The sequence below is a fragment of the Physcomitrium patens genome, chromosome 18 (genome assembly GCF_059467195.1).
Source record: "Physcomitrium patens ecotype Gransden chromosome 18, ASM5946719v1, whole genome shotgun sequence".
NCBI lineage: Eukaryota > Viridiplantae > Streptophyta > Bryopsida > Funariales > Funariaceae > Physcomitrium > Physcomitrium patens.
In genome coordinates, this window is record NC_143427.1 from 11,664,261 (window position 1) to 11,678,032 (window position 13,772).

Genomic DNA, 13,772 nt, shown 5'->3' on the forward strand with positions numbered 1-13,772 from the left:
TTGATAACGTAAGCCTGACTTATGCAATTATTCTCAAGGTGGAACGGAAATTTTACAACCGATTTTCAAAAGTGTCCTGCACAGGAAATGAGTGTCTATACCGCTTGTACTGCTGGGACTAATCCCAAGGCAGTCTAAAAGCGTAAAACTAGAAATGCAATGCTTACAAACGCTTGATGATTGAACTACTGAGTATTTCCTTGTTTGGCCATGTGCAAAATCAGGTCCACCACACGGTTGCTGCATCATGAAAGTAGAATCAGGAAGCATTAGAAGATGAAATACAAAACGGAACGAAACACTCAATTGAATCAAATCTATGTGATACAGCAGCAACGTATACATACGTCCTTTCTCAAATGTACCACTTTCGGAAATATTAGGTCGAAAACAGAAAACGAATTGAGATCATTAGAATCGAAACATGGAAGAATGAAGATTACTTTACCTGTAACCCCACTCGTTGTCGTACCAAGCGACAAGCTTCACAAAGGTATCACTTAGGGCAATTCCAGCCTTGGCATCGAAGACGCTTGACCTACTGTCGGTAATAAAGTCGGTAGAAACCACATCGTCTTCGGTGTAGCCCAAAATACCTTTCATCGATCCTTCGGATGCTTCCCTGATGTAGGAGGTCCAAATGATTAAGGGAAAATCGTTCATACGCTAGAAATCAACACCAGGTTTAAGATTGAGAACCATATTCGAAACTGCACTGTAGACACCAGTGTATCATGATGTTCTTGCGTCAAATGTACACTAAACTTAGTGAAACGCTAGCAAAACCATGTCACAGATCCGAACGTGAACATATACTCACTTGACGGCTGCCTTGATAGTAGCGTAGGAGGCAGGCTTCTCAAGCCTAACTGTGAGATCCACCACAGAAACATCTGTAGTAGGGACACGGAAGGCCATTCCTGTGAGCTTTCCATTCAGCTCTGGCAACACCTTGCCCACTGCCTTGGCAGCTCCAGTAGCACTAGGGATGATGTTGGCTGCAGCACTGCGTCCACCTCGCCAATCCTTGTTTGAAGGACCATCGACAGTCTTCTGTGTGGCTGCAAGTGAAAAATAGACAAAGAGATATGCACTGAAATTCTGAATCTACATAATGTCTTTCAGAGGCTGATTCAACAATCTAACAGTAAGAAACATATGAATCTAAAAAAAAACACTACAACTTTCCAAAATAAATACATCATATTAGGAATTCGATAAATTACCTGTGGTAGCGTGCACCGTGGTCATAAGACCTTCCAGAATTCCGAACTTATCATTGATTACCTGGTTTCAAAAACGAACTAGACAGTAAACAACATAAATCTGACGAGGTCAATATTAATATTCATCTAGGTAACAAGATGAAAGGGCCAGGTATCAGAACTATTTAAACAGAGGGTAAAGTGCAACCACCTCAACCGAAGCGAAACACTCAAAAACTTGCCCGAAAGATACCAACAGTCAAAATGCAGTACACGCAGATAAGTAAGAAAATGATAGCCAGTACCTTTGCAAGTGGCGCAAGACAATTGGTAGTGCAGCTAGCGTTAGAGACAATGTCCTCATTGGCATACTTTTCCTCATTGACGCCCATAACGAACATGGGAGCATCCTTGCTGGGAGCAGAAATCACAACCTTCTTGGCTCCACCCTAAACAAACCATCACTATGAATACAGCGTTCTCATAGTTCTCTGTTTCGAAGAGACTTAAATATAGAAGAATCATCTTCCCTACCATTGCAATGTCTGATACCCTACGAGAATTTTTGCTCCATCATTATCTTGATCTACAGAACCAGCTGATTTGTCAATTCTGAAAACTGATGTCAAGACACACTCAGTGTTAAAAAAAAGAACAATCCTGTGAGATGCCAAAAATAGGGTGAATCATTTACTTCGAAAGAAAAAACGGATTGCTTGCAGAAGAGCATCGTCACATTTTACCTTGAAATGGGCAGCAGCCTTCTCCTTGTCAGTGAAGACACCAGTAGACTCCACAACAAACTCAGCTCCATGCTTACCCCACGGGATTTCAGAAGGGTCCCTAGCCGTATAATAAAGAGAGAGTAGCATATTAAGCAGGCAATTCCTTGCAATCGTTTAAATGACAACATACTGTTGCTCAGAAATAAACGGGTGGAAAAAAAGAATTTGATAATCCATCCTACCTGCAAGCGTAGACAGCTACTGGATTACCGCCAAACGTCAAGTGACCTTCAGAGTGAAGAGTCACTTCAGACTTCTTCCACTGTCCGTGTGTGCTGTCATATTTGAACATGTATGCCTGATACAAGCAATTCATCATGGAATTCGGAGTCAGTATACAGCGTAACACACATGCCCAAGAATGTAAGCAGAATAAAACATCAGACTACAAATGATGCTCTGTGACATGACAGATGCTGAACTGGAAACCATGAATCAACATCGACAAAATTGAAGTGTCGGTATACATAGTCAATCTTTGTGGATTTGACATCAGAAGGTAGATTACCATGTATTCGGGGGTAATGAATGGGTCGTTTATGGCTACCAACTCAATGTCATCGCGCTCAAGGGCAACTCGAGCCACCAATCGGCCAATACGACCAAATCCTGAAAGAAAACACATCTCTTATCTATCAAGACGCTGTTCAACCCATGCTTCAGGTCTTCGAAGATGAAGGTACTGCACTGAAGTTTGAGAAAATGTCCAGACGTACCATTAATTCCAATCTTGATCTTCGCTGATCCCACTGTTGGGAGCCCACAAAACCACTCTTTCAGTAAACGTATGCCACAGTTCATAGACGCAACTGATTTGTTTCGTGACAAATGGATCTCAAATGACAGAAAAAAAGCGGCACAAACAGGCTACAAGAGAGCTCTGTGGGGAAGTCATATAGCTAGGTCATTCCTAAAGAAATGGAAAATCTTGGTCTTGCAAGTGTACAATACTAATAAACTCACCCATGATTAATAGCTTCTGAAGACGTTCCTCCCAAATCTGCGCAACACAACACAGCTTGATCTTGTTATTTTCGCTGCAAAGTCAAGGTTGGATTTCTTTATTTCATTGGCCGTTGTCACAAGAAAAAAATCCTGCGCTCTACGAAGTAATAAAGAGGCGCCGAATCGACTGCTAAACAAAACGGGGATGAAAATAAGATCTGCGATTTCAGAACTAATGAGTACTCAAAGTACGCCCCTCGGATGACGAAAGATAGTGGACTGACTCGCCTGTTGTAGACAATTCAACCAACTCTCTAACAACGCGAGCGGGTAGATAGAGGAAAGGAATATACTAACACTAACTAGTCAGCAAGATCGACGTAGAGCAATGTCGAAGCATGCACACATAAAACTTGCCGACAATCCACGGGAAGCTTCAAGTTTCCGAACATCGAGCTCCCAAACACTTCATTAATACCCGAAACAGAAAAAACAAAGACCTAGCAAACCAATAGAATAACGAAACCCGCTCCAGGATTGCATCCCATCTATACGACAAACGAGACCATCCAGATATCCAGAAAACAAAGCCCTATCGAAGCCCACCTCACTCCGAAGCCTCCAACGCGATCGTCGCTTGCTAAATTTCTATTGGGAAAACAAGATAGGCGAACTGGGAGGCGGATGAGGAAGCATATATGGAGGGCTATCGTGGTGTCGTTGGAGATACATGCATGTACGAATGTGACGAAACTGTGTGGAGAGTGCGCTCGCCTTGGAGGAGACGCTCCTCGATCCCTGCACGGCTTCGTGTGCTGAGCGTGCCGCGGCGTCGGCCTGGGTTCGTGCGGAGAGTTCGCTGAACCTGAGACCCGGGTCATACACCCTCCCAAATCCGTCTCCTACTTTTCGTATTTGCCCCTTGGCTACTTGTTCATCGCAGATAAAGCCTCAAAAAACAATGCAACTCGAATCCCATGGTGTCGATTGAATGCTCCTGGGAGGCATTGGAGCACTGTTGTACCTTTTTTTCTATTTTTTCTGCTTAGGTTTTCGTGAATATTGTTAGCTTAACTGAACCTCGGCCATGATGTGTTGAGCTCTAGGTTTGGATAGAAATGGGAGCATGATTCGTTGATGAAGATCATAAAAAAATAGTGTCTAAGAAGTGGAACAGGTACAACAGAAAATAAAAAAACAAAAATAACCAACTACAATTTGAAGTAAGCTTAAATTACACGACCCGTTATGTCAAGATTTGCAGTAAATATATAGTTGTATGACTTGTTTGACGTTCTAACTGTTCATCTAACTTTTAACGCATGTAATGCACCCTATCAAACTTTGTGATCAGTGTAAGGTCGGGAATCCACTTTCGCAGAGGATCAACAAAACAAAATAAATTAAAACAAGAAAGTATTATTTTGAGTATTGAGTTGTTCGAGTTTTTCTCAGCATGAAACTGAAACAGATGGTTACTAATACCGCAAGTAATGTTGTTCCAGTTGGTATGCTTTTCCGTCTTTCTTTTAACTCTTTTTTTAAATTTCTTTGAGTGCGTTTAGTGTTGACAACACATTTCCTTGGTTGCTCTACTCTGACACCATCCAATGATATTTCCAGAACATGAAGAAGGTTCTGTGATGACAAGATTCTCTTTCAGCCTCCGACTTCTCCTGACGCCCATCCTCCGAAAATCCAACTCCTCCCACGTAATGGTATTTTCATAGTATTTCAATTCGTGACTAGATAAGTGTAACCGATACAGTACAGTCATGGTTGTTCCAACTGGCTTGACCAAACCAAAATTGAAGGAAATGACGGTGAATGAGCTAATCGAAGAGACTGTTTACTGTGCTGGTCCTTTCCTGCCAACAACAATGAATTTTGAGCTTAATCGGAGAAAAGATGCTCTGACTAATACGATTATCTAGTGGTCCACTGCTTTGTCGCGGTGGTTGCCTGAAGCTTAATATAGATCCCATCAACTGTCCGGGAAGAAGATCCTTTGAATATCCCCTACATTCCCAACGAAGCCGCAAAAGGACATCGGCATTGGAATGCATGAAACCCAGATATTCCTGGTGAGAGCCATGGCAAGCTGCGTGGGTGTCAGAGCACTTCATTACGACACTTTTCTGACTCATCGTAGGAATGGCACAGTGAGCAAGAAGGTGCCGCAGCGCGGTGATGACTAGATTAAATTGGAATCACACCCAAATGATTTGTTCTGTAGATTGGCGAATCCAAGGCATGATGCATTTGCTTCCGAGGGGCTTGCTTTTTCCTAACACGGCATCCGAGGAGCATTCCAAAGTACATCTACACAACTCGTCCTTCGGGTCATCTGCTGTGAGTTTTGTAACTTTTTTGGAACTGGGTTAGATCTTACGGTTTCAGAATCCTCTCTCATTTTATACTTCGTGCTGTTCCTGTGGACATGTTGGTATATGGACTGAGCTGTTGTTTAAAGTAGCCGCAGTTTAATATCAGGTAAACTGTCGATGAAACGATCGGTGGTTGGAGCAGATGAGTTTGCTGTGCATGTTGTGTCCGGTCCCGGCAACTTGAGCTATTCGGCAAACTTTGGAATGCAACAGGCGGACACATTCATTCATGTGCACAAGGAAGACCCAAGGGTTAACCCGGATCTCTCTCTTCTCGGATTCCTGCTGCTAGTTTGCAAGAGTCTGTACAAACACAATCTCTCATGTGGTGTTGAAAGTGTCCTTTGGATCGTTGCAATCTTGTGGGTCAACGTGACATGAATAAGCACCGTGAATAGCTCCGACTCGAATTGAGGCTTGCATCTAATGCCGCCGGATAGCTGGCCATCACATACACGACAATCTTGTGGTATCTTAGTTTCGTCTAAACTCTGTCCCCTGAATTTTTTTTAATTTGTTTTTATTTTTGTTATTTTTGAAGGTACACACAGTAGGGTATTCACACTGAACAGATTCAATTAGAAAAAACATTTACATAGAAACTTAGATCTAGTAGCTAAGATGAGAGGAAAATCTAATATATTAAGAGTTTATTTTACAAAAACAAAACACGATTAGTTTTGTTCTTATCGACAATGATTAGATTGCAAATAAAAATTACGATTGGTTTTATTTCATCGTGAATTATTATGTTGTTTCATCATTGTGAAACTCTTAAGTTCTATCAATTTTGTAATGCATGTTCTAATTTTTAGCATTTATTTACTTATTTATTTGTAATGCATGATTTGTCTCATCTTCCAAAAATTATGTTACAATCATTTTTTTGAATGTTTTAAAATGTGTACAAAACATCATGTTGTAAGAATTGATATTGGTAGTTTGGACTTATATTTAGACATTTATTTGAACTTAATTCCAAAGATTAATGGTGAAAATTAAAAGTTGTATTCAACTTTTATTTGCTAAAAAAATTAAGGAATGCTTGAAGGAGTTTTATTTATTTTTTATAATATCTATAAATTTATTTTTATAAAAAAAATCAAATGATTAATATCAAAGTTCTTTTAATGTCATACTTTTTTCTATCAATAGTTATATTGATACTCTTTTTATTTTTTAATTTTTTATCCTCTTTTGCAAAATATACCAGCTTGTACATAGCAAGCAATAAATGTTTACTCATTATTTGATTTATATTATTTTTTATTATGTATTCTTAAGTATGTATATGTATATATATATATATATATATATATATATAATCATATTTCTACATTATTTAAAATCATTGAAATCATCCGATGTGTTTCAGAAATTAATTAGAAAACATGCTTTAGAGTTTTCTAGATTGTCTACAATGCCATGATTTAACAAATCCTTCTAATTGGATAACTCTTGTTGTTGCAACAAACTCTTCCAGGTACAACCTACAAGGCTTATATTGTTTAAAGAGCCTGTATGCAAAGCTAACACATTTACATGTGTCTGTTGCATTCAATAAAGTAGTACAAACATCACGCTATCCGATATAATTTTATGTAAAGAACTCTATAACAGACAGAAGACTGGGTGTGGATGCGAATTGTTGATGCGGTGTTTTGTGTGGCGAGCAGCCAATTTGGCCTTTGGGATCCACGACAGCACATTACATTGCAGTAGTTGTGGCGTCGACACCCACGCCTCACTTCAAAGACCAAACCCGGTCGCCAGGTGTGACACCCCTGGCACAACGCTTGGAAGCTTGGAGCCCCTTGCAGATCGTGCCATGTGGCCTGCGTCATATACCGTTTCGCTTGTAGGGAGTGTTGGATCAGCACACCCCGTCGTGAAGGAGTGGAAGAATTTTTGCACCCAGCATCGAGTAGTTTTAACTTGGTTGATCGGCATATCGAATTTGTGTAAACTGATGAGTTGAAGGAGAAGATCAGCACTGATTTTGAGAAGGAGGGTTGGAAGAAGAGGAAGGAAAGCCGGGCAGAGAGTGAGTCGTTTGGTTTTGTGAACCGGAGAGATTAGGACGTGTGGCGAGGTCGAAGTTTCAAACAGAAATGGCATCGAGCGGGGCTAACTCCATGAAGGAAGACACCTTTAAACCTGTTCAAAATTCTCAGGTGGGTCTTCTCCGTGGCAACCGAATTTGAATTTTAAACGAATGTGGGCGTGAACTTCGATGGAGCAACTCCTCGCTTGATCTCTTGTTGCGAGAGACGATCTCAGTTTGCATTCTGTGAAGCGACTTGAGGCAGCTGCTCTTGTCGCTGAAATTTCTGTTCTCCGTGTTACTAGCTTCCATCACTTGCATGTGGGTTTGTGACCTAATACATTTCACGTCAATTGATCAGAATGTGTCTTTTCTCTGGGGTTTCTCTCAGGGCATAGAACACGTTCTTGCGGTTTTGAGGTTCAGTCGTAAGAGCCCGAAGTGACTGCGATCCTGACACATGAACCTGGTTGTGATGGAGACAGGCCACAGTTGCTAGAAACGAATCCCATGACAAAGTGGAAGACGCCTCAACACCTGCGGAAGCGGTGAAAGCTCCGGGACTTGCGCAACGGGCCGTAGAGGAAGTGCAAGCCATAGCTAGCGAATTGTGGGTGGCGGTCACACCGTCTAAGAAGTGAAAAGGTCCTCGCTAGTGTTTAACGGAAAATTGACTGCGAAGAGCTCCGAAGCAGACTTGCTACAACTCTAGTGTGTAATAAGATTACTGTGTAGCGGTAAGATGTCATTCTTGTCCTAGTTGCTTTATCCTTATTTATATCAGTTGAATCTAAAGCTCCATGAAAGACACAGAAGTGTTCCGAGCACGGGTGTTAAACACAACCAAATCCGACGACTAAGTCCCTGCGGCATTGCCTCGGAAGACATGAAATTTAAGCTCTGAGAAACCCTAATTGCTTCCGAACGATAGTTAGATTATTGTTCATTATGTAACCATTTTCTTACTGTGGAATTGCTTTTGATCCGCAGTTAAATAGACATGAAATCAGTAATTTTCATAATGCAACAAATTAGATTTAGCATGTGCAAGATCTTGAAATAGATTGTGAGTGGATTGTTGCATGTTGCAAATCTTGCATAGAGTCATAATGCTAATAAGTATTACAAGTGAATAGGAAAGCACACATTGCTGCAAGGTATACAATACACAAAGTTCTTCTTGTACATTGTCCTTCCAATGGACATTAATCAATATTTTGCATGCTGCAATAACTTTACTTGTTCTATATACAGAGATTTGTACAATCAAATAGATAGTCTTCTAAATGCAGGTAAAACTTCCAAGTTTGCTTAGTTGTATATTTTGAATCTGTGAGCTGAGTTGAAGGATAAGTATGTAATAACCATTGAATAACAATCCAAAAAATTTACAAATTAATACAACTAAATACCATGAAAATCCTTAAAAAATAACCATAAAATCCACAATTTAGATGTCAAAATTTGCTAGTCTAGAATGTAATATAATAGAAGTTTTGTAGAGCATATTCTATACTTACAATCCAAATGCGCAATTATTGGTAATAGTAGCCAAAGGTTAAATGGAACTATAGAAGATATTGGTATTTGGCATGTAGTGGCTCAATAAAAAGACACCTAATAGTACAATGCACCATTGTGGATGAAGTTGGTTCAATTATAATAGAAAATAATAGCAATGTGAGTTCCAATAAAGAAGACATCATTATCAAAATTATTGATGGAGATCTCTATCATATTTCTATATTGCATCCATTTTATTTATCTCTTTGATACATGCTTCTATTTCCATGTAGGCAAGTCATAAAATTTTGAAATACCTTTGAATAGATTTCAAAAAGATCAAAGCACATTTATGATTAAGAATAGAAACATTGTACCAGATCAAGATAGTTCTAAGTATATAACTTAATTGCAATTCTATACTTACATGCTTTAAATGTAAGCATGTGAAACAAAATTATATTATATCTTAATATTTGTTATGCCTTTGCATATGAAGCAACATGCCACTTGAATAATTTTGAGGTATATGGTAAACTTTCATCTATTTTATAATTCTAAATCTTCTTATCTAATCAATAATTACTTATATTAAATATAAATAAATATATTAAATAAACTTTGACTTGTGAAGGTCTAAAAAAAATAATACTAAATGATTATATTGAAGGTGATATTGGAAGCTTTAGAAGTATTCTATAGAATTTTTTTGATATAGTTTACGTGGAATAATAGTATAATAGGACATTTGTATTGTTGACACATAGAGATAGGTAGTTGAAGGCATTTTTGAAAAGTTTTTAGAATTGAGGCTAGATTGGTGGTCCATTTGGGATCTACTATGGAATATTTTAGAAAAGCCTAGGATAGTTATTTACATAGGATCCACCTCTAAAACATTCAAGAAGGGCTTAAGGTAGTTATTTAGATAGGGTCCACCTCTAAAACATTTTAGAAGGACTTAGGGTAGTTATTTAAATAGAGCCCACTTCTAGAATATTTCTAAAAGAGGTAATTATCTTAGTGAGGCTACCATTAGAAACTTTCTAAAAAGTTCAAGGATGGTTGGATAAAGTGTAAATAGAATTAGTTAAGGCCATATGGATATTTGATCAAATATGGCTTTGATTTCTTTTTTTCAAAAAATTTTGATTTATATTTTTTTGTTTTATTTTGTTTTGCTTTGTTTTGCTTTTTATTGTTTCATTTTTTTTTTTTTTTTTGATCTGCTCTATCCTACATGGTGATGGAATTTATGTTGTTGTAGATTGATAGGATTTTAGATCTTATAGAGAGTTTAGTCTCATTTCATTGATATTAAAGCGAATATTAATTTATTCTTTGATAGTGTATTTATAGCCACCATCAAGTTAGAGATTAATTATTATCGTCACACTAGGTATTTTTTTGGAACTACTATGAACTACTTTTAAGAAGTTCAACCATCTTACTTAGAGATGTAGGATTATATGCCAAATTGAAAAAGTGCGTATTCCACACTACTCAAGTTGACATTTTAGGGTACATCATTTCTAACAAAGGCCTTATAATGGATCCCAAGAAGGTTGAAACTATCATAAATTAGAAGATTCCAAAAACAATATGAGACATGTAATACTTTTTGTGCTTTGCTAATTATTATCGAATCTTCATCAACAAAATTTCTCATGTTGCAGCTCCACTTACACGTTTGACTTGTAAAGACAAACTCGAGTGGAATAAAGAAGCAATAGCATTATTTGATGCTTTAAAGAAAGAATTTATTTTTTTACCAATCTTATATTGTGTTGACTTCTCTAAGGCATTTTTTATGGAAACAAATGCATTTGATTTTGCTATAAGTGTTGTTTTCTCACAAATAGAAACAGATGACAAATTCCACCCAATAGATTTCTATTTGAAGAAATTTTCAGCAGCCGAGATTAATTCTGAGATCCATGACAAAGAGCTTCTTGCAATTGTGGATTCATTTCAAGAATGGCGTCATTATCTAGAAGGCACCTCAAGTCTAGTTACCATTGTCGTATAGCATGATTTGCTATTTGGGAATATATTGGGTATCTAACTGTAGAGATTTTAGCTTAAACTTTTATATGAATTTTTTCTTAGCTTCCAAAATTCCTTTAATTTGCATAAAACTAAAAATATAACAAAATCCGTTCAAAACATATTTTATTTGTAATGGATTTTTTCTTTCCAAACTTTAAAAATTCATAATTCTTGATCTAGTTGTTTAATTTATTTCAAATTTATAAGATAGGTAGAATTCACCCTTAAATTTTATCACAATAAAACCAACCATAAATTCACTTCCAATCTTTTGGAATCGAAGAAATCCTAGCAGATGCTCTAAACCCTAATTTACGAGCACCCAAGCACTATTTTCTTAACATCTCAAGAATCCAATACTCAAATGCCATCAAACTTATATACAAAGTTTTAATAGCATGAATATACACATTTTTTTGAAGTTTTGAGCCAAAACCTTGTCAAATTGCTCAAGATATAACTCAAGACACAACCACTAGTAAATTGGGTCATTGACTACCCTTAGATTGCATGTGCTAACTTCAAAATCTAATAACTCCTTTATTTCAACTTAGAATCCAATAAGCAATATGCAAAAAGTGTAGCTGCAAAAGTGCTCTCTCTAGTCGCAACTGTCGATCTTCAATTGCCATCCTTACGTGTGCGTTATGTCTAAAATAGTGATAGTAGCTCCCAAATCAATACTTTAACTTTGAGCGCCTATATCTCTTTCATATAAATTCCAAATCATACAAGATTTGCACCAAAACCATAGCCAAAAAACTAAACTTGCTAACCCTAGCCTTAAAAGCTTGAATGGGTCCTAAAAACTAATCCTAATCTCTAATATGGCCTCGGGCAACCTCCTCGAAGTCCATTGGTCATGATTTTTGACCAATAGGAATGGAGATTTTCATCATCCATCTCCATTCATCTATATGGATGCCTTAAACTCTCTTTTAACTACCAAAATCCCTCTCTAACTCTTTTCTTTACAAGATTTACTCAATATATGTCATAAATATCAAATTAAAGAATCAAAATAAGACTTCAAGGATCACCATTCTCTAATAAAGATGACTTTGAATATTTAAAATTACTACCAACAAAATCAATCTCAAAAGCTACTATCAAAAGAAAATAAAGTCATACAAATTCTAATAGTAATCTTTTTAAACAACCTCCTTTTAAAGTAGTAATTAAACCACATTCTACAACCAACTAAAATCGAATAATATGGCTCTCACTATGTTATTAAGTAAATTATACATTAAATAGATAATCACATTATTTTTATATGGTAGCTAAATCACAACACAACATTGTTGTCGTGTTGTGATTTGGTTATTATATGAATATAATGTAATTATGTACTTAATATATAATTTATTAAGTAACATTGTGAGAGCTATGTTAGTAGATTCTAGTTGGTTGTAGAATATAATTTGATTATTACCTTGAAAAGAGGTTGTTTAAAAAGATTACTATAGAATTTTCATAACTTTAATTTTCTTTTTGATAGTGGGTTTTAAGATTGGTTTGGGTATATAGTAACTTCTAAATATTTAGAGTCACCTTTGTTAAACATTGGTGACATTTGAAAACTTATTTTTATTCTTTTATTTGGTATTTAGAATATAAATTATGTAAATCTTATAAGAAAAAGGATTGAAGAAGGGTTTTGATAACAAAGGGAGTAATTAGGGCACCAATATAGATGAATGGAGATGGATGATGAAAATCTCCATTCCTATTGGTCAAAAATCATGACCAATGGGCTTTGAGGAGGCTGCCCGAGGCCATATTAGGGATTAGGGTTAGTTTTTTGCACCCATTTGAGCTTTGAAGGCTAAGATCACCAAGTTTAGGTTTTTGGCTATAGTTTTGGTGCAAGTTTTGTATGATTTGGAGTTTATATAAAGGAGATATAGGCACTCAAAGTTAAGGTATTGATTTAGGAGCTACTATCACTCTTTTTTGCATAACGCATGCGTACGGAGGACGATTGAATATCGGTGACCAGGATTGAAGAGAGCACTTTTGCAGCTTTAGTTTTGCATACTATATTTTGGATTCTAAGTTGGAATAAAGGAAGTATTGAATTTTGAAGTCAATGCATGCAATCTAAGGATAGTAAGTGACCCAATTTACTAGTGGTTGTGTCTTGAGCTATATCTTGAGAAATTTGGCAAGATTTTGGCTCAAAATTTCAAGAAATGTGTAAATTTATGTAAGTAAATTTTTTACATAAGTTTGATGATATTTGAGTAATGGATTCTTGAGATATTAAGAAAAAAGTGCTTGGGTGCTTGTAAATTAGGGTTTAGAGCATCTGCTAGGGTTTCTTAGATGCCAAAAGATCGAAAGTGAATTTGTAGTTGATTTCTTCTATGATAAAATCTAAGGATAAATTTTACCTATCTTATAAGTTTTAAACAATTTGAACGGTTAGATCAAGAGTTATGAATTTCTAAAGTTCAAGAAGAAAAAACCCTTTGCAGGAAAAATATATTTTTAAGGGATTTTGTTATATTTTGAGTTTTATACAAAAAAAAGGAATTATGGAAAGTAAGACAAGATTCATATAAAGATTTAAGCTACACTCTCTAAAATTAGATTTTTAGTGTATTTCCAGATAGAAAATCACGCCATATGACACCGTGTATATAGATCATAAGAACCTCGAGTATTTCATGTCCGCATGTGTTTTGAATCGTCATCAAGCCCGTTGGAGCATGTCTTTATCTGGATTCAATTTCAAGATCACTTATCAATCTGAAAAACAACAAGGTCTATTAGATGCCTTTTCTAAATGTTCTTATCTTGCACCAAAAGAAAGAGATGCATCTTTTGATCAACAAAGATCAATTCTCTT

The 13,772-nt window shown here is 36.6% G+C and overlaps 1 protein-coding gene and 2 long non-coding RNA genes across 7 annotated transcripts; 2 read left to right on the forward strand and 1 right to left on the reverse strand.

Moving 5' to 3' along the window:
- LOC112295454 (glyceraldehyde-3-phosphate dehydrogenase, cytosolic) lies at positions 1-3,771 on the reverse strand. Of its 4 annotated transcripts, none has more exons than XM_024547089.3 (11): positions 3,710-3,771; positions 2,954-2,990; positions 2,707-2,739; positions 2,499-2,599; positions 2,173-2,288; positions 1,949-2,048; positions 1,511-1,654; positions 1,227-1,287; positions 821-1,061; positions 449-622; positions 1-240 (listed from the first exon to the last, which is right to left on the reverse strand). In XM_024547089.3, exons 2-11 carry the CDS (start codon positions 2,955-2,957, stop codon positions 186-188), a joined length of 1,029 nt encoding a protein of 342 aa, XP_024402857.1. In that variant the 5' UTR covers positions 2,958-2,990; positions 3,710-3,771; the 3' UTR covers positions 1-185. The 4 variants fall into 4 exon arrangements, with proteins under 4 accessions (XP_024402857.1, XP_024402853.1, XP_024402855.1 ...); XM_024547085.3 differs by lacking the exon at positions 3,710-3,771 and adding an exon at positions 3,542-3,593; XM_024547087.3 differs by lacking the exon at positions 3,710-3,771 and adding an exon at positions 3,542-3,593 and having other exon boundaries at positions 2,954-3,027.
- Positions 3,772-5,004: 1,233 nt separating this feature from the next.
- LOC112295488 (uncharacterized) lies at positions 5,005-6,066 on the forward strand. Of its 2 annotated transcripts, none has more exons than XR_012219558.2 (2): positions 5,005-5,287; positions 5,418-6,066. It is a non-coding gene; the product is annotated as an uncharacterized LOC112295488 (long non-coding RNA). The 2 variants fall into 2 exon arrangements; XR_016498373.1 differs by having other exon boundaries at positions 5,005-5,251.
- Positions 6,067-6,956: 890 nt separating this feature from the next.
- LOC112295073 (uncharacterized) lies at positions 6,957-8,409 on the forward strand. The gene is made up of 2 exons (XR_002973532.3): positions 6,957-7,496; positions 7,852-8,409. It is a non-coding gene; the product is annotated as an uncharacterized LOC112295073 (long non-coding RNA).
- The last annotated feature ends 5,363 nt before the right edge of the window (positions 8,410-13,772 follow it).

Excerpts from the sequence above, each read along its gene's own strand:
- LOC112295454 (XM_024547089.3), bottom strand. Across the intron at positions 2,049-2,172 it reads GTAGCTGTCTACGCTTGCAG|GGACCCTTCTGAAATCCCGT; the intron begins GTAGGATGGATT and ends TTATACGGCTAG. Across the intron at positions 1,288-1,510 it reads GTCTTGCGCCACTTGCAAAG|GTAATCAATGATAAGTTCGG; the intron begins GTACTGGCTATC and ends TTTTGAAACCAG.